The sequence below is a fragment of the Harpia harpyja genome, chromosome 22 (genome assembly GCF_026419915.1).
Source record: "Harpia harpyja isolate bHarHar1 chromosome 22, bHarHar1 primary haplotype, whole genome shotgun sequence".
NCBI lineage: Eukaryota > Metazoa > Chordata > Aves > Accipitriformes > Accipitridae > Harpia > Harpia harpyja.
Window position 1 is genome coordinate 14,166,968 of NC_068961.1, and position 21,018 is coordinate 14,187,985.

The 21,018-nt window shown below is 40.3% G+C and overlaps 1 protein-coding gene across 3 annotated transcripts in view; it reads right to left on the reverse strand.

Annotated features, from left to right (window-relative positions):
• Nucleotides 1-20,582, reverse strand: part of MGAT4A (alpha-1,3-mannosyl-glycoprotein 4-beta-N-acetylglucosaminyltransferase A) — an 85,496-nt gene extending 64,914 nt beyond the window's left edge. Inside the window, exons 1-2 of one of the 3 annotated variants that reach the window (XM_052774118.1) lie at nucleotides 20,436-20,571; nucleotides 15,967-16,277 (exon numbers count right to left, since the gene is read on the reverse strand). In XM_052774118.1, the coding sequence (XP_052630078.1) occupies nucleotides 15,967-16,060 (94 nt within the window). In that variant the 5' untranslated portion in view covers nucleotides 16,061-16,277; nucleotides 20,436-20,571. Of the gene's footprint in view, nucleotides 1-15,966; nucleotides 16,278-19,541; nucleotides 19,661-20,435 lie in introns of those variants that run through there. The other 2 variants (XM_052774119.1, XM_052774120.1) reach the window with 2 other exon arrangements.
• Between the last annotated feature and the right edge of the window lie 436 nt (nucleotides 20,583-21,018).

Genomic DNA, 21,018 nt, shown 5'->3' on the forward strand with positions numbered 1-21,018 from the left:
AGCTATGCCTGTTCATAAAGCTATTTTATTATTTTGAAGGGATAAGAGAATATGTGATTGTTTTATAACTATATTATTCTGTAAAATTAAAGACAGTAAGGTAGATGATTTACATACAAAAAATACATCCTACTAATCATGACAAAACATTTTCTGCTTCATGAAACAAACAAACAAAAAAAAGGTCTTGTATCAAGATTTAAGAAAATAAGTGGGCAAGTCATTCTTTTATCCCTAATCTTGTTACTCAAATTGACAGGTCATTTCAGCAATCCGGTATTCCAATCTACCAAAACAATCTGGTAGAATTACTGTTTATTGCCCTTGTTTTCCACATAGAAATGTACTTATCAGGACTAAAAGTATTTTTAAAAAATGCTTATTCAAGTAGCTTTCACTGTGAAGAACAGCTTATTTTTGAGTGGAGGTTCGTTCTGCAGGTTTTCCTAACTTAATTTTAAAAAATAACTCAAAAATTATAATTACTTAATGTTTCATTGCAACTTGTTCACATTTTGCACTTCAAGGATCTGTATAAACAAATAATGTTTTTTGTTCTATCCAATTCCAATACACTAGCACAAGTCTGAAGTGTTTGCTTTGAAACTTTCAGGGCCTGATGCAATCTCAGTTTTGTTTAAACATTCCTTTGCCACAGGAGCTGAAGTTGTTTTCACTAAAATTTTTAAAGCAATCTGAATATGATCCTTTGTAACATCAACTGGTAAAACCTACCTATTTTGAAATGTAAATTTCAGAATCAATTTAGTTGTAAACATTCTTTCAAAAAAGTAAAATCCCCTGCTTTCTCAGAGACTCCACATATACAAACAAAGCAGAAAAATGGGAGTACAAAACAGATCAGACTCTGAGAACCTGCTTCCCCTCCCATTTTTTTTATCTTTAATATAAATACACTAAAAATCCTGCAGCTTACCAGTCAAAATGGAAGCACATAATAGTACAACAGGCAGGTTTGGTTTTTTGGGGTTTTGTTTGTTTGTCTTCTAAAAAGCTACAGAATAAAAAATTTTCCTAGAGGAAAAACTATCCTAAGCAATCAGAAAGCCAAAGAAGCCAAACTAGAATTGTGACAACTGATGAATGATTTACTTAGGGGGTATTTTATTAGCTGGACAGAGCAGCCAGGAACAGTTTTAAATGTCTCCAGATGCAATTGCTCACCTTTGCCTCTATATACAAATTGTTCAATACAGAAAGGTCACAATTTAGAAAGTTTCCTATACAGTTACAAAACCCACTATGACACCACTCTCAAGTCTCCACTGATGAGGGCTGACAGAGGGTCTTAATGTTCCTTTGGACACAAGGAATAAAAAGAATAGTATATCAGAAAATCCAGACACCCCATGACTAAGGAGGTCAAGTCAATAGAAGCATATGGTGTTCTGTCTGCGCATTGGCTTCAGACAATAAGGATAATTAAACACATGATTTGTTTGAGAAGAGTTATTGGCAGCACTTGAGCTGAAAGTCTTCTTTATTTTAAAAGAACAGCAAGCTACAACGATGGAAAAAAATAAAGAAATCTCATATTTGCAATTTATTTGTCCTGATCCAACTGTTAACTAGCATTCATACTTCTTTGCCTAGTAAACAACAGAGCCCAGGACTCTACGGATGAATATAATCCTCAGGGCTTTTGGGGTTCCAGCTATTTGGTTTTTATTTTATTTTCAGTGCTAAGAAGCACTGTCAACTCTGCTGGCATTTCTTCTTTAAAGGGAAAGTGATAGAAAAAGGTCACTGAAATCATATGCTAAATCAGTTCTACAATAAGCAATCAGCATTTAACACATCTCTAGCCCTGAATAGAAACACTAAGGAATAAATAAAAGCTTCATAGATTCTATTCCCAAAGAGCAAAGCCCTACAAGGAAAATTATTGCAAATTCTGTTGTAGACATACATAGCACAAAGAGTTCAGTTTAAGAGATAAATAAAAGAGGTCAGCAGACTATGCAGACTATTGAATTCATGTAATTTGGACATTAACTCTTTCCAGTGTCAGAAGAAATTACCTTCAAACAACCTTCACGAAAACCCTCCACTTTGATACTTCTTACTTGCCTTGCACAAGACTCAAAGTGTACAACAGTGTAAAAGAAACTAGGAAATGGTCAACAATAACATCACAGTATTACCTCAAAAACAGGAACACTATTTCCAGTGACAGTTTTTACAAAGATCATCACATCACGATTACTTTTTCAAACTAACTGTCAGTTAAAAAGCCACACTACAACTCTGACTAAAATCTTATGCAGAAGATCTACTGCTGAAGCAAGCACAAAGCTCCAGTTCAGGCAAGCATTACAATCATAGCACTGAAACACACTTTACTTTGAAGATACAGGATAGTTCAATATCTAGCCTGCATTCTTGGCAACACTGAAGGACTAAACCACATTAGCTGAAAGAAAGCATTCCCATTGCATTTTTTTAACATACTAAAATAAAACAATCCATTCTACATTTCTGCAGAAATGCGTGTATTAAGCATACATGTCACATCCATTTATTATGTTTGCTTCCATCATTTAGTTTATATGTGTATATATATATACACTTTATTGCTACCAATAAACAAGAATATCTTCTTAAAACTACATAATAGCTAATCACACTCATGTCTAACAAGACATATGAAAGATGCCATAATCACTTATGCTCATCCTAGCAAAGTGTGGCTCTATAACGTAACAATCAGCATCTCTGTGTCGTATCACAATTTCAACACTAAAAATAATACCAAAATCTAACCCTGGTAAAATACAATTCTTTCACATCTGTTAAAAAAGAACAAGAGATAACCCCTTCACCTGAAATACTCACAGATTTGCTGACAGCGTAAACAAATGTAATTACCCTTTAGGTAATTCGACTCCTTACAGTCAGTTTGACTACAAGTCATCTGTGACATCTCATGCTTCTCCTCAGACCTCAATCAAACAATATTTTCAGCTACTTCCTACAAACAAGCACATATAACTATATTAAGATATCAAATCAAAATATTCATGCTATCTAGTCTCAAATTCATGGAGGGGGTTTTTTATATTTTTTTTTTAAATGAAAAATATTTCTCCGCATACCACCTTTTTGTAAGCTACTGAACTTCTAATTCCATTTACTAAAATAGCGTTCTCTTCTGTAACAGAATTCATGAAAGTAGGGTCTTTGATACTCATTGTTACTGACTTAAGTTAAAACTGGAAAAGGGATCTGGAAGAGAAAACAAGTTTCCATAAGAGCTCACAGTAAAAACATTTTTGTTCAAATGTTTATTATCCAAACCAGGGTGCACAAACAGTAAACCAATTTTCCAAATCAATCTGGCAATCATTCAAGCTTCCTCTAATCCTGTCACTCATATCTTGCAAACAGCCAGTCATTAACTGAATCTGCATTCTACACTTTTTTTTTTTTAAATCTTTTACATATCTGATGCTTCCACATCAACTTCCTGCTTTAACAGCTACAGTTATAGCTATATTTTAAAATTAAAAAGATAAAGTTTTAGTCAAAGGTTACAAACATTATTCCTTGTATTCGTGATGTACTACACACAAGAAAATTCAAAAAACTAACTGATCTGAAATCAACTTACTTTCTTCCCTTCTCCAGCTCTTGTTACACCAGTAAACTGTGTTGCTAACATAACACAAGGTTAGCTGTACAGCTGGAACCAAAGCCAGCCAGTGCCTCCCATAGTGCCTAGTGTTGAGGGACCTCCTGATTCAAAGGATGAAATAAAAAATTCTTGGTTAAAAATTGAGAATAAGGTCCAAGTTTAGTCCTTTTCATTCTGGAAACAGCCAAATTTCTTAAATAATAAGTATAATTCAGAGAATATTTATGAAAGACTTAAATTCTAATTAGGAGGAGCATTATAATACACACAGATAGGTCTGCATTTGAAAAAAAACACAGATTCAGGTATGGTTTAGAGATGACCATCATGCTAATCAATATGCAATTGGGAGCACTGGTGTATCTCAAGCCTGTAATTATGGCATTATGCCAATTCAAAATTCAACTCTAGTTGGGCACCTGAAACTAGTTTAATCTCAACTCTAACATGGTCTCTATGTATCATATTTGTTTTGTCATCGTTTCACAGGCAACTTTCATTTGAGTAAAAAGAAAATGAGTAAAAGGTTAAAAAAATCAAGGCGGGGGGACGGGATGAACCCACATGTTTATGTCATATGCAAACGCCAAAACAAATAATATACTTTAACAGATCAGAATTTCCATCATGGCAAACAAAACTATAAACAGGAAAAGAATGATGTAGAAGAAGCAACAAACATGTATTCACAAGGTTAGAGAAGGCACTACTTGGTTTCTAGACAGACTTGACTAAGGCCGTTGGAATGTGTCACGTGGTACAAGCAGCTGAAATTTTAAAATTTTTTGGGGAGAAGTACAGAGTCTCCAAAATACTCAGTGCAGGAAATCAATATTTTGGTTTAACTTTCCCAAATCACTGTGTTAATTACATATTTTTAATTATTCTCCCATTATCCTACTTTTCATCAATATTATTGAACATTAGTTTGTGATGCTACAACACCACAGGGAATGTGGTTCCATTTGTATTTCAAATGGGTTAAGGTTTCTGAGTAGAATAACTTCCATATTGATCCTTTCTGTAACAAGGAAGCAAAGAGTTTGTGGAAGAACTAGCAGAGTGTAGGAACTATTCCCACAGAAGAAGAGCTCCAAGAAGCACCATGTGGCTATAAACCACATCTTAATAAAAATGAATTGAAATAAAATATATTTTGATTTTCCCTTACAGGAAAGACTTTGGTGATTTGTTCAAAAAACTTTTTGCATTACAAAAATTGTATGTAAAATTCCATTTTTACTTTTGAAAGATGCAAATCAATACAGCCATAGGACAGAAGTTTCTATTAACTGTCCCACTACTTTTATGCCATTATTGCAATATAGAAATCAATCTGCTCTAAAGCTTTTTTTGAGAATGAAGGGTAGATTCAACTGCATCAGCCACCAACTCTACAGCTTCACTTAAATGCCACAAATGGCAACACCACTTTTAGCATAACAATAAGCCTCCTACATTTAATTTCCATTTGAAAAATGCATCTATAACATCTCAATAAACAACATCACAAAGTAGCCACGAATGCCTTTTTCTTCTATGGTGCATTTAAAGACGACAGTAAACATGTACAAACAGTTAAGTAAGATGCATCACAAGACCAAATACAGATAAAAGCAAACAGCTTAAGCACAGATTCTTGCCAGACCCAGCAGGCTATTCTCCACTAATTCAAAAGAGGACCAAGTACAAAAATACACCTGCAAACACAATTCACAAGCAGTTTGTCCTACACTTTGAAGAAGGATTAAACCAGCAGTATCACGAACAATCAAAAACTAATATATACAATTTACATGTAAATGTCTGCTTCAGTTTTAAATAAAACAGCTCTCTCACCTGGCACTCTGGTTAATTTTGTGTGCCTAGTGAGAGCCAAGACTGTGCAGTGGGGAGGGAACACCCAAACCCAAACATAGATACTGCATCCACACAAGTTTCACAGATCTGTTTTCCTACAGCTCTCTCCACCCCTCCTCACTTACAGGAACTTCTACCCCAGTGGCCCCAGCTCTTCCCCAAGACTCCCGTCCACACCCCAGGACCCTCTATTTCTCTGCCACTGTACCCCCAGCCAGCACAACCAGTGTACAGCCCTTGGCACACAACTCCTCATGCTGTCGCCCGTGTATGTCTTCCCACAGACAGACTTCTTCCACGCATTTACAGCATCTGCCTTTAACCACTAGCAAAAGACAGCAGCGCTGCAGCAGACAGAGCTCTGCACCCATTGCGTGGTCAGCAGGAACATGAGCAGTGGCTGCTCAGGTAGCAAAGCCCAACACTGCGGCTGAGCTCCAGCCCTTCCCTCCATCCATGGGGCCAAGCAGAGGCTCTGTCCTGGTCTTAACACACTGTTTCCTCCAAAGTTACAGGAATACAGTGTTACTGACAACACCAAATTTGAACCAAGTGAGGACAACAGACTAAAAAAGTATTACAAAGGAGTGAGAGAGAGAAAAAGAAGATACAGCAGCATATCTTAAGGCAAAAGAAGCTGCAGTGACAGTTCAACTTTTGAAAAAAGTTAACAACAGCCATCCTACATTCATTATCTGAGTCATTAGTTTATCGTTATGACTGCGCCAGAGAACAACTCAAAGCCATTGGTACTGAATATACGAACATACCGTGAATGTCCTAGCATCAATTTTTTTCCTGCATGAGGACAAATTCTCAACTTCACCCAATTCAAATCTTTGATCACTGTAATCTATGCATAGCTAAAATACCACAAAACCCAATGCAACTCATCTCCAGATCCCCAAAATGCAAATGAAAGAAAAGTCTTCCAATCAGTTACAGCTCAGTCCAAGTTAAAAACTTTATCGAACTAAGTTAAATACAGTTAGGTTTAAAGCAATGTATTACAAATACAGGGCAACGATTAGTCTCTTTTTCAGTGTCTCCGTGTAATAAAAAATTGCACATTTATTGTATACAGCTGCCTTCTCAGTAAAGCAGTGTGGAGGAGGAGAACAAGGGAAAATGAGCCCTGACCTAAAAAGGTCATCTCTACGTATGAATGCATGTGTCCCATTTACATCAGTAGAGAAAACAGTTATTCTACCACCACATGTCTACACACAGGAGTTTCAAAAAGGTCTCCCATATTTCTGTCTAGAACCTCCCTGATCAACAGATAAATTTGTGCGAAGCAAAAATTTTTAACCCTGACGCTTCCACGCAAACAAACTCTACAACACATGCACCTCTATACATCCTCCAGGATGTGACTCACAGCACATACGCCAACCAACCAGGCAGTAACTGAGTGGCTGACCCCTCTCAGACATCCCAAAAGCACATGGACTATTGTGCAACTGCTCAGCAACTACTTAACATAAATATGCACTTACATAAAACTTCCCAAAGCTGTCACTTACCATGCACACTTAAACAATCTGTGTACACAGTTGGGATTTCTGGTCATGCAGTAACCTGATAAGCAACAGGATGCCTGCACAGCAGCATCCACCCATCTGGGGCTAACAGGCTCAGCATCTGAAGGATTTCTGCCCAGACAAGATTTCCATGAAGAAAAAGAAGTCATGTCCAGGAAAACCCGTGTGTATGTATCCCAAACCTTCTCCAACAAGCACCATATTATATGCTTACACACTGTTGAACGTTCAGGGCTCGGATTTTGAAAGTTAAGATGCTGTATATTCTTAGATAGATTAACTCAGCTACAGACCAATGTGGCAAGGAAACAAAGCACACAGGAAAGTAGAACCATGACACAGAAAGAAAAAGCAACCATTTGGTTGTGACAACCTGAAAGCTTCTGAAAACTTTAACATGATTTGTTTCTACCACAGAATTGTCAGCAACTCTGTGCGTTTCTGTACATGGAAATCAACACACTCCTGCTTTGAACTATTCCTTTCCCTCCCCTCAGAAACCAATGAAACATACACATACAAGCCAGGAACTACAGCAAGAAAAGCTAGCTTCCTGAATTAAAATGAGATTAGTAATGGTAGATCCACAGCCAAGTGTTTAACATTTTAGTATTAGAAGAAAATTCATCCATCAAAAGGTAACTGTTCAGAAGAGTGCTACAACCTCACAATTAACAATGCTATTCCAAGAGCTGAAACTTTTAGAAATTCTTATTAGCTTGGGCACAAATTTCAAGCATTGCAAAAGTTTGATTATTATTTCCACACATGCTAGTGGATTGAGGTTGCTGATGCTCCTTGTTTCTTTGTGCCTTGACAACTGTGTTGAACAAGCTCTGTTTCTGAGAACATATTCTTTCTAACTTGTCCTCCTTGCAAACAGCTCAGGATCAAAACTTCACCATGCTCCCACACCACTGCAAATTAACAACAAACTTATAAGTCAAATGTGATCCCATCACATTTGTTTTATTCAAATCTCTCTCCAACAGCACCTCTACAGTTTGCCTCTAAGGGCTGCGCAACTAAGCATGAGGGCTGTTTATTTACACAGCTACTTTACCAGTAATTTGTAATGGAAAAGAAGATTTAGTTCAGCCCATCTCTGAACTGTCTGAGGAAACTTACACGTTCACGGCATTGATATGTAGGACCACTATGTATCTGCACGCTACAATAGCAACGTTTATGCTTGATAAGCATAGGAAACTTTTAAATTCTTTTGAGCTTAAGATAGTAAAATTATATACTACCACAAGCAAAAATAGGGTTTCTGTTGTTTACTGTTAGATAGATGGGTGGCACGTCTGTGGAAAGCACCCACAGGAATAGACAGAAAGCTGCATGAAAGCCAAGGAGACAACCAGAAAAGCAGCTGGAAGCACAGCTCTAAAATACTGTAGAGTAATTGCTTTTTACGCAGAGACTAGCTGGAATAAAGCCTTGCACTGTGAGCAAGGAAACCACTTTCTATTCACTTTCTGCCATGTTCAGGAAAACAAAACATAGTGCATTATAAACAAAACTAAATTATAGACTTACCAGTGTCTCATCCTAGGAAGAAACAACTTGCAGAATTCTAATCCTAAAGATTGTATCAATAATGGAGAAAGCTTTTTTGTTATCCAGGCAACAAATAAAGTTGTGACTACACAGCAGGAATAAGGTTACTGAATAAGATACTACCTAAACTGTGGGAGTGAGGGTAAAAAAAAAATTAAAATTAAAAAAAAAAAAAAAAAATCACACTTGAAAATAAAAACAAGTCATTTTTTGAGATTTTTCTAACACAATATTTTCATGGTTCCTAGCTACAGAAAGGGCTGTGGACATTAACAATAAACAGTTAAGTGACTCTGCTAAAATCCAAGCAAACATTTTATGTATTTTAAGGGATCAAATTTTATGATAATAAAGGGCAACTTTCACACATCTCATGCAAACATCAATATTATTTAGTAATGAAATGCACTGGTATGTTGCTCTTGGCACAAGAAGACATAAACTCGGCAAAGGTCAAGAATACCTAGGAAAACTTAGGTTAGAAGGGACTTCTAGGGCTCATCTTGTCCAAGCCCCTGCTCAAAACAGATTTCAGCAAGACAGCTAGTTTGAAGTTAGATGATTCCTGCTAGCTGTACATCTTCCTTATCTAAGACTTATTTTGGGAGTGTCATATTGACTTTAAAAACCAGTATAACTCACTCTTTTTGTGCTAGCCCAAATCTCTATTGGTACCAAACTCAGTATTGGTGCCTTCTACTTGTCATTGCTAGTTTAACTTGTTCTTGAAAATACCTACATGGAAATTATTCACCCCTCCCAACGATCTACTCCAGTATGTAACTATACTCGTCATTACAAAAACTTTTTCCACTACCTAAGCTTGCTCTCCCTTTCAATTTCAGTCCCATATATCCTGTTATTCACTATGGCCACAAACAATAGATTATGGGGTGTTGGGGTTTTTTTTTTCGGGCAAGAACTTTTAAAAATATTTGAAAATTATCTTCCTGTCTCTCCTCTCACACCTTTCCTTTAAGCTAAGGAATGTCAGGACACTGACCCGTCCCTTACAGTGTAGATTTTCTAGATCTTTGATCACTTGCTGTGCCTTTGACTCCACCTAATGAATCTGCTTTCTTTGCAGTGCACCATCCAGAAGTGGACACAGTGCCAAGCAGAGCAGAAAGACGACTTCCTATGTCTTGCTGTAGTAGACTTCATACTTCTCTACTTTCTTAACACCTCTTTTCTGTTCAATTTCTTTTGTTTTCTGCAATAACGTGATGACTCACGCTTAGCATGTGATTTACAGTAAACTGCCATTCCTAACTAAAATCTTAACACTGAATTTCTTCCCCATTCTTTATGTATACATTTGATTTTCTTCTGCTTTACTGCACCCTGTGTTTTGTCTGGGGCACTTACACCTACCTTCAACCCTCCATTCACACCCCTTCCTGACTAGGTCTCCAATTTGCATAAGTTATTTTAAACTTCAATCTCTCTGCCTACCTTCACTGCTCTTCCCAGCATGGTGCTGTTTGAAATTTAGTAAGAAATCTCTCCCTCTCATCACCCAGATTCACTAAGTAAAATATCAACCACCACCAAAACAAGGACAGATCATTGCGAAGCCCCTCTTGCTGACTGTTAAAGATGTGACCATATATCTATTGTAACTACTCTAGGAAGACAGTTAGTAGCAAGAAGATAAATACATGCTGGTTTACAATCCATTGCAAAGGTTTCTTAGTAGACACATTCGTAGATACATCTCTCACAGTAGAGCTGTCAGGGTATGAGCAGCTGGGTCAGCTACAACTTTCTTTCCTGCATTGGCTAAATTACTCACATGATAGTGTCTGCATGGGAGCAGCACCCAACGTTTTGGAAGAGTCATGCAAGCATAGGAGACTTAGGCTGAAGTATTAAGGGAAGCCATGCTGAATGAATGTATTGCCTTTCCCCCCAGTCAAGAGCAGTACAAGGTGTTGGCTGAGTCTGGTCACATTAAACTCTCTGGTAGCAACCAAGTTTTAGAATCCCATAAACTGTCAAGCTAACCTAGCTAGCAGGTCACAGAAAAAGCAAGGGGACAAGTCAGTGTTGCAAAAGCCCCATTGGTTGTGATCCTTTCCACAGCAGCTCACCAAAATCACTGGTGTCAGAGAAGTTCTGCTGCAACAGGCACAAGACAGACACAAAGATACTGCAGATCTAAACACTGCCCACCTGAACAGCTGGGATATATACCTCTTCTGCTCAGTTCACCTGGGACAGCATGTTCACTACCTGTACAGGACTCTCGTAACCATTCCAAACCTACATTCCTGATTGGCTTTAATGAAATTCAACTCCTGTTTTTAATATCAATAAGCTATATGCCAATTTGGCAGTTTCGGAAACCAAGCTTGAAGTGTATTTTAAAGACCAGAGTAACATTCAGGTGCTGGTGTTAAAAAGAAAAAGGAAACTCCTACCTCCTTTAATTTCAGCTCCTAGCAGATCAGCAACAGAACTTCCAAAGGAAACCAACACTTCCCTTCTAATTAACAGAAAAGAAAAAAAGACCTCTCTTCTCCAATCAAACTGGCAGAAATTGTTATATGCACTTTCTACTTTAGCATCCCGTCCTGTCCATTCCCTTCCCCTGCCTCCACTCTTCCCAGTTTGTAGTCCATTTAACTTTTTTGGTTGGTCAGTCTTAATTCACATCAGTGGGAAATCAGCACATAACTCTGAAAATCAGAACATGCAGCCAAAAGACTGTAATCATCATTTATTCAAATAACAGCCCCTCTTAGGATCAAAGCATAAACTAAGGTGGGTTATAGTTGCAAAATATTAACATGTGTCTCTCAGACTTCTGATCTATTTTTAAAGAGAATATTTGCATAACCACTGCCAAGGAAAAAAATAAAATATATATCCTGTCCTCCTTGCCCTGTTTCCTCCACGGTTCTGCAGGACTATTCTCCCTCCAGGAATTAATATTCCTGGTTCTTACTCCAAAATTTTCAATCATTGTCTGAGGCTTTTTGTTTTAGTCTCAGTTAGGTTTTCTTACGCTTGTTGTTAAGTTTAGATATTTTTCACCACTTATGATTATTGTGGCTGAGAAACAGTGCAGTAATTCTAATTTTATGAAAACAGCCAGAGGAGAAAGAAGACAACAGTTTTACTATACAGCCCAGGCTATTTTCTCTGCAAATGAGAGAAAACATCATGCTTAAAACAAAACAGTAGCTCCAACCACCATTACTGAAGTATGAGTGAATATTCAGCAAACTAGGAAGCTAGTTAAATATCTCAAAAGTAAAAGTCCTCTTGGAGGTCTTCCCGTGTGAATTTAAATCAGTGTACCAAAATAAGCCACCCTCATACAGTGAGGAGGTCCTACAGTTACGACATCACCCTTGGATGAACTGAAAAACAGAAGCTTTTTCAACTAATTCTTCATCGTTAAAGAATATGGGAAAAAGATGACACACACTACTTCAGATTGCTCCAAAAACTACATAGTTTAGACAATCCTGAAGGGTTAAGTTGCATCAGATTTTCACAATACAGATTCTGTACATGTCCTCACCACTTCAAGTAGCCAAATGGCTTCTAGAAGTGACACAAGACACTGCCAACTACTGTCTTTCACCAAGAACAAAGCATGCATACTTTAAACGAAAAACTGTTCTGCTTTTTTTTTTTAATCAAAGGCAGGAGGATCAGAGTAGGACTTTAACATGGGAAGCAACTGATGAGGTTGCTGAATGCTTTGCTGAGGAATTTCATCCTACCACACCTGCCCTAATTCAGTAAAGTTATTCACCCTCCTTCCAAATTTCCATGCTGGTGACAGGCATCAGGAAGTTTGTTGACCCAAGAAGAAGAGGTTCTTGAGCATTATGAAGCCTAATGCTCTTCCTGGAACATTATGTACTCAGACCACTAGTCACATTAAATATGAAAGCATCAAGACTACACTCTCTACGTAGGACACAACAGCTTTGATGTAATTTTTGTGACTGGTGTAATAGGTACGCAGTACTGTTTTGTACTGGTTAGATCTTAAGAGCAGTGTCTTTAGGATAAAAAAAACACTGCATTTCTGTAGCTCACAAATGAATTGGTGAACACCTGTGACCCTGAGCAGGTCAGTAGTACCAGAAAGCATGATTCAGTCAAAAGAGATGGTATTAAGCATAAAGTTATCACTTGCATAAGAGCTCACTCTTAGGAGGAATTAAAGGACAGCTTACACTGAACTGACTAACTGTGAAGTGACTGCAGCTATTTTAAAAGTGGTCCTTCTGTGCACCAAAGTAATCAGCATTTTGGTAAGATTTGATTTCCAACATCTACTTCATTTGTGCTAACCATGGCACATTTTTACCTGCTAGAAAGCAGTCTTACAACTCTTGTTCATGAATCCTACAGGAGAGGTCTTTCCCAGGTATATTCAGGGCTTGCACTGCTTGCTTACAACTCCAGTGTTTCTGGACATTGCATGGGGTCCAGAAAGCGACAAAGATCTTGGCCTAATTTTGAAGACTCTCTCCAACGACCAAAGGTAGTTTACATAATCAGACTACTGGGTAAGCTAAAGCCATGCTGTTTCCAGTAATGGCACTTCAGACAGAGCATTTCCTTCAGCTTCTTACAACTTTTCAGCATATCCTTAAAGTTTGTAAAGCACTGTTCTGCAAAGACAGATTTTTGCACTTTAAACTAGTACCAAAGTCTGCATCGCTTTGAAGTGTCCAAATCCTATCCTGCACAGACTGGGACTAGGTACATTTACTAGAAGAAGACAGGATCTACAAAAATATCACATCATCCCAGTCTTATTGCTATTCTACAAATGATTCTGCATTTTAAGTGACAATTATCCCAGTTTTTAGTTCCTCAATTAAAATTAATCACTTGAAGACTGGATTTGGGTTGTTAGAAACAAGGCACTAGGCTTCTGCTTTTAAAAAGCAAAATTTGTTTTAGTTGTCACTGAGAAGCTAGCAATTTGGGGTTGTGCTTTTTCTTTTAAAAAAAATTGAAATAGTATTTTTATTCCAAGTGTAGATTTACTTTGCTGGCCAAAGACTGACAAATACGTACAGGAATCTAGTGCATCCCATACAAATGTAACGGATAACAAAGATGATGACCAAAGTATGTGACACCCCATAGCCTTTCAGTGAATGTGTACAGCAAGCGCTGTATTTGCTTGTAATTGAGCCACTCAAAAATTTGTAAGGAAAACCTTATCAATGAATTAAGATACCATCCTGCAAGGCTTACTAAATAAACATAAAATGATATCAAGCTGGAAAAAAAAATCTTAATAAATATGTATCATCAGTTTCTGAACCTTTTCCATTGGTGCAGAAATGTCTCTGATTGAAAACATGGTACTAAATGAACTCAAATCTGTTTTGGTTTTAGACACCCTGTGCAAATTATAAAATGCTAAACATAAGTTAAAAAGTAAAATAAAAATTAAAAACCAATATTCTATGTACAAATTTCTCTTGAAGCAACACCTTAAGAGCAAGTTATCGAGACTATAGTTTCATAACTTTGATTTATGATTAATTAACACATTACTGATGTCTTGTGACACTGATTTTTATTTAACAAATTACCATCTTAATGCTCAACAGCAAGACCTGGAAGAAGATAAATGCAGAACTTTTATACCAACATTAAGAAAGTATTGATTCTAAGCATTCAGATGGAAAAAAAAAAAACAGTATGAAAAAATAGAGCAGTCTGACCAACAGAAGCTTAAATTGTCACCAAGTGCTAGTACTTTCCAAATAGCAGATTTTTGTAATTTCTTTTAATGGAGACTTTTGTGTTATGCTTTGACAAAAGAGACCACGACTTGTAAATCATATGTCAAGTAAGAAAGGAAAAAAGCATGAGAAAGAATTTCATAGATATGTATCTTTGCTGAAGTGAAAGCAAAATACTTGTGAGGTTCTTCAGCAAGAAATGAAATCAGTAACATAAAATGTAACTACAGAATGTGGCATTAGTCAAAATGAAGAAAATACTATTTACAGTGCTATTCAGATATCCTTTTCTTGTCAGTCTTTTGCACATCTATGCTTTTGTTGTCCAATTAAAAGATCTATACATTACCACAACCTTGAGAACCTGACATTTTTCCTGCTGCTTACATTCAGAAGGCTAGCCTACCGACCAACTGCTACAGCAAAGATGACACCACAAAGCATCTGTTTCTCCTACAAGCGCCCAATGGGGGGGAAAGAAAATAATTTCAATATGCCACAGAACTCATCTGCTTCTTTCATACTTAAATAAGGGTTACAAGTTGGCTGTGCTACAACGGACAGTATTCCTGGAAAACCTCAGGTTCCTCTTATTGGACCTGAGGCACAACTGAAGATAATATTGTCCACAGAACAGTCAGAACAAACCATGTAGCAATCTCACTTAAGACAGAATATGTGTTTTAAAATTACTTGATCTTTGATGGACAGTCTACTATTTTTCAAGAGATCAGATGTTTATAAAGAAAAAAAAAAAAAACAAACAACCTTTATTCTTCTAGAAACCATTGCTGAACAAGTTTATTTGCTTTACTGAAGGACAAAACCAAAACATCTTACTTGCAGTAAACAGTTCTGACCCTCAGAAAAACTGAATTTTCCAAGGTTCACACAGAGTGCAATAAGATCAACAAAGATAAATAAAAAGGTAAAAGTCTATTACACACAATGGTTACTTGATTATTTAATGAGATTGCTCTGTTATTATAATAGATCCATTTCCCATTACCTTGTCAATTTGCTCATATTACTTTATTTCTTATATCATAGTCTGACAGGAAATATTTTACATTTCATTCAAAGACAGCAAGACAAGTCTTTCAACAATGTTGATTGGCAGTTTGCCACTGCCATCACTGAATCATCAGGGAAGACAGAAAGCAGCACCAAAAATAACATTCTCCAGCCGGGTCCATTGGCCATATGTTACATGGGGAAAAAAGAAAAAAAAAGAAAAAAAAAAAACAAAAAAACCCCAGAGAACATATGTTTTTCTAACAACCATAAACCAGGAAAAAAAACCCAAAACACAACTATTCAGCCTGGACCAAGCCCTTCCTCCAACAGCAGCATTTGTTTTTTTCCAGGTATATTTTTTTTTTCTTTAGGTACATTTTTTTTTCTTTTTAAATCTGGATCACTCCAATTTAATTTTCCTGAATCTACTAGCAGGTGTTTATTGCTCACCAAGGCAATACCTTCTGGAACAGAGCTAGTCAACAAGCAATTTACAGATTGCTAACATACAGCAGCAGTGCACATGTCTCTACTATTCATTCCTCTGCCATACAGCCACATGAAGGTCAATTTGGTTTTGGAGCCTTTTACTTACCTTTCCCATTTTGCCACGCAGTATACCAGGACAAACTGAGGAAAGTAGTGATGAAAACTAACACAGTGGCCACAGTTCCATTTCGGAGCCTCATCTCATTTCAGCATCACACTTGTTTATGTTCTATTAGCGATGAGGACCTATCTGTTGGGCTTGCTGCAATGAAGTCAGCTGAAGTCCACCAGCAGCAGCTGGCCAACAGCGACACGAGATGTAGCTCTCACATATCAGAGGTATCATAAATCAGTCCATTCCAAACTGTTGTAAGCTTACAGTTCTCATAAATTAAACTTCTCTTTATTCTTCTAGTCCTGTTTAAAGGAAACAAAATGTTAACAGATTATGCTAAAAATGTTTAGAAGAGTCCCCCAGGTACCAAAGTACAGCAAGGAAATACTACTATATGCTCATTACTGTGGCTTACATGCATCCCCCTCACACTGCCTCAGTCTTGGCTCAAGGAATAGAAATTGTTAAATTAATTTGTCCTTTTTCTGTTAAGACTGCTTATATCTGGAGGAACTGTATTTCACATGAATTTGGTCATTAAAGGACAAATATACATACACATCACCAACATCACAGTTTTATCATAAACTCAAGGCAAGATCACATGTCACTCTGGCAGGTGATGAACTGATACAGGAGATGTTTTCAGGAAGCCAGCAACTCAAGGCCCCACTCCTAAGTGCTTACTTCAACAACACCCCTCTGAAATCAGCGAGGCCGAATGTAACTGCAGCAGCAAACCGCCCCCAGCGAATTGAGAAACCAGAGCTTTAAACAGCATTTACAAACCTACACCACTCATCTTTCTCTGCTCAGTGCAAGAGTATTTGATCCATCCACAAGCATTTTTTTCCCCTAGCTTAGCTGCAGCTAAAGCACAGACTACAGTCACACATGCAGAGACTGCCCAGTCTATACCAACTGGCAACAACCCAAAAGCCCCACAAAAAGCCATATGACCACATCACTCCTCTATCTCCACCACACAGGCACAAGGACAAAGCACAGAAATTGCCCACAGTTCAGTTTTATTCCAGAGGATGGTTCCATATCCTGGGATTAGAAAATCCTCAATCGGCCAAACGCAGCCGGCATCTAACCACACTGTCCTAACTGAGCAGGACAAAGAGAATAGGGAAATAAGTTAACCAACTTTAAAAGATGGGGGGTAGATTTTTTTTTAAAGTGCTAAATCATCCTTTACAGTAGTTCAACATTAACATTTAACATTCTTTTAAGGCAGTGACAGTTATTCCCCACTATAAACTACATCTGATGCAAGTATGTGACCCAGCAATAAATCACTTGCTCTGAATCTTCCTTGGAAGCAATCTCTGTCACTCTCTTGCCTGGGTGCATTTAGAACAACAGGGAAAAAATACTTCTTATTATTATGGTACCAAGAGATTCCAGTCAAATCTGAACTACTCTTCCCAAGCTTGCATCGCAGTACACACTACCTTTAGCAAAGAGCTTGCAAAACAAGATATAACCAACAGGCATGGTTAACAAATGAACGGAAGAGAACAACGAAGCTGCAGAACTACATGTTCTTGAGTTCAAATCTTGGTCACAACATCCAGCTTACAGAAAGTGTTTACCTCCAGACTATGATTACCTCACATATAATGCTAGTAACATGCTTTGTTCTGATGAACTTTATGCACAGATAGGTTTGTGGCCTTAAACATTAACTCAGAATTCACATAGTACCTATGAGGAAGGGAACAAATGCAAGTACACGGGAAGCAGACAAAGTGGATGGTAAAATTCAGTAAGAAACAAAATAATGAGCGGGAATAGAGAGAACTGTGAAAGGCCTTACGATACAAGAAACCTGAATTCAACACAATGAAAGGTAAAGGCAACTGACAGACCTAAAAGCTAACATGGAGAGCACGGCATGCCAGGAAATATCACCAGCACTTTGAATAGGAGATGGACATCATAAAAGCCAGAGGGGTAGGCAATAGTAATTAGGTGAGAAGATAAAAGTCTGGGTGAACTTTAATAGCAAGGAGAGGCAAAGATCTCAAAACCCCAAGGTTTTTTAAGGTCTGTCTGCATGAATTTAGAAAGTTCAGGTAATTCCCCAGACTACCAGAATAAGTGACTAGGATACCAATAAGGTCAATGACACTAACAGTTTATCACGGCTAAAGTAGCTCTGAAGCAAGGATGCTTAAATTGTAATCTACCTTTACCATTATTTTAGCAGCAGTCAGATCTCTGTGGGGCAGCTCAGGTGTGCACAAAGGACTAGGCTGCAAGCTAGACATTATCCCAGTGGGGGCAACAGACAGCTGGTCCGACATGCAAACAAGAGAGGGCAACCAGGAGAGTAAAAATATCATCTGATAATGCAAGAGAAGTGAACCGCCCCTTCCCAGAAAATGTGGGCATCATTTTTACATTTGCTGCAATAAAATCAAGATGTGATCAGGGCTTCTCACTGTACTATATGAATCCACAAAAAATACAGCCTGAAAGAATTCAGAAAACAAAAAGTAACAAAAAAGAATAGCAACATGATTCAATTAGCTGTGAGTATGCACAAAATTGTGTCAAATTAATAATTATGATGGTTTTGAGTTGGCTGGTTCTGCTTTTATCCTTCTCTTCTGGTGTTGTAACCACTCCTCTTAGCACAGGCACCAGCAGCTCAGCTACAGCTCAGAAGTACTTAGATGATATTCAAGCATTTCACTATATCAAACTGCATACATCAAGGCCATGCATGAACCAGAAGCATTCCAGCTTTTTAAAAATGCATGTAGTTAAACCAGCAGAAACCCATGTGTAGATGCACATAGATTATTTAACCCCCCGGTGGTCACTTTACATTTGTTCAATAATTTACAACACAAACTAAACAAATTTAACTGAGGGGTAATCCAGTTTGAGATGATGCTATGACAGGGTATAACTAGACAGATGAAGCCCATGAAATTTTCCAGTGTCAATATGACCTGAACCTTTCCCGCTGCAGACTGACAGGAATGACCCTGCTAGATGCTGAAGGCCATGGGTACTGATGGTACCCGGCACCTCTCAGGTGCTGAGCAACACGCTACCGAATCACTCTTAAATAAACCAAGAAGTTTCTGCATGTATCCAGACACTCCCAAAATACATACAAAGCATATTTCCAACTGCAAACCATAAAAACTGATACACTTCAATGCCCCTGCAAAGGCTCTTTACATAGTTGCTGAAGGGTTGGAAGGTGCAGAATCAAAGCACGAAGAGTGCCAGACTTCTGAGAGGATGAGCTCAGACCCCATCCTGCCGAGAGGTGCAAAACGACCTACCGCGGCAGCAGTGCTGCATTTAAAGGCTGTTCTTTAAGGCACGGGAGAACGGTCCACGATTAAAAGACGAACAAGAAGGAAAAGGTAGGAGGAGGTTTGCTAAACAGGATTTTTTTCCACATTATTTTTATCGAAACGCTTCAGCAAACGCCGCGGCGCGCGGTTGGGCGCGCGGGGGGGTGCCCGGGCGTCCGCGCCTCCTCCTCCCCCCACCCCCCCCGCACGCCGTCACCCGCCGCCGTTAACGGCCGTTACCTCAGGCTCGCCGGCGCCCTGCCATTTCGCAGCCGAGTCCCCTCAGGCCCGGGGAAGGGGGATCCGCTGCCTCCGTGGAAACCGTCCCGAGTTACTCGGGACCTTCCCCGCCGTTTCTGCCCCGGCCGCGGCTATTTAGTCGGGGAAGCGAAAAAATCAGGCGGGGAGGAGGAGATAGGCACCGGCCGCCGCCAGCTCTGCCGGGCGGCAGAGGGCGAGAGCTGACGGGAGATGGAGGGGAGGGAGAGCGCCGGTCCGGGGAGCTCCGGGGTGCATCGGAGCGAGGTTGTTGAGGGGAAGGAAGAGGGACAGGAAACTGCAAACTCTGCCGAACCCCCCTCGGGCTCCCGGCCCGCAGGGAGGAGAAGGAGGAAAGGTGGGAAGAGGGGTCTACCCCGGGCGCCCCAGCCGGAGAAGCGGGGGGGGGGGGGGGGGGGGGGGGGAGCAGCGCCGCGCTGCCCCGGACCCCAGCGCCGCCCTCCACACGCCCCACGGGCACCCCCGGCGCAGGGCGAAGGGAGGGGGTGGCAGCAAGTCCTGCGAAGGAGCCGCAAGCGCTCCCTACACCACCCCCACCACGCAGGTGCATGTGAGCGCAGAAGGGTGCATGCATGCGGATAGGGGAGCAGGACGGCCCCCCGCCTCCCGCCTGCCCTCCTCCCTCACAGCGACACCGCAGAGACCCGTACACCTGGGAGGGGAAGCGCCTCCGCTGCCCACCCACTCCAGAGGGTGCGGAGAGAGGAGACGTCCGGCCCTAACCTCCCAAAAAGCCGAGTCGGCTGTAGCTGCCGCCACCCGGCTGCCGGGTCCAAGCCGGGTCCGAAGGCGGCAGCAGGGGCCCGGGGCGCGCAGGGGGGAGCGGGACCCGCTGACCGCCGCTGCCATCCTCACCTGTGCGCTGCGCTCCGGCAGGGGGAGCCGCGGGCGGCGGGCGCGGCGGCGAGCGACTGTGTCGGCTCGCGCCGGGGCTCTCGCTCCCCTCGCCTGCCCCCCCCCCCGCCCTTCCCTCGTCAGCGACGCAACCGGCTCGCGCAACCTCCCCCCCGCCCCGAGCGCCATGCAACCGCACGGCGCTCCGCCCCGCCCACCGGCGCAGAAACCCCACCCACCGGCCGGGCGCCGTCCCGGCCGGCAGCCAATGGGCGCCGTGCCGGATAGCGCTGCTCATTGGCTGGACGGCCTGTCGCTCTCTTCGGCCGCGGCTATAAATTGCCCAGTCTCTCAAAGCCTCCCTCAGTAGCTGCCGTGGGAGCTGGGTCGGGCTTGTGTTCTTGGCGCTCCTCTTTCCTCAGCGTGTCCCCTTTTTAGGGCGTGCTTTTAGGGTTTATTGTTCTGAAAGAGTCCTAAAAAAGGCTTAGCTGCCCCCGCGCTTGGTTACTTGTGCCCTGTGGCCAGCTGCAGGAGATCCATCCTGAGCTCGGCTCTCCCTGGTCGCTTCAGGGTCGAGCCCCGGGCCTGCTGTGCAAGGGTGCAT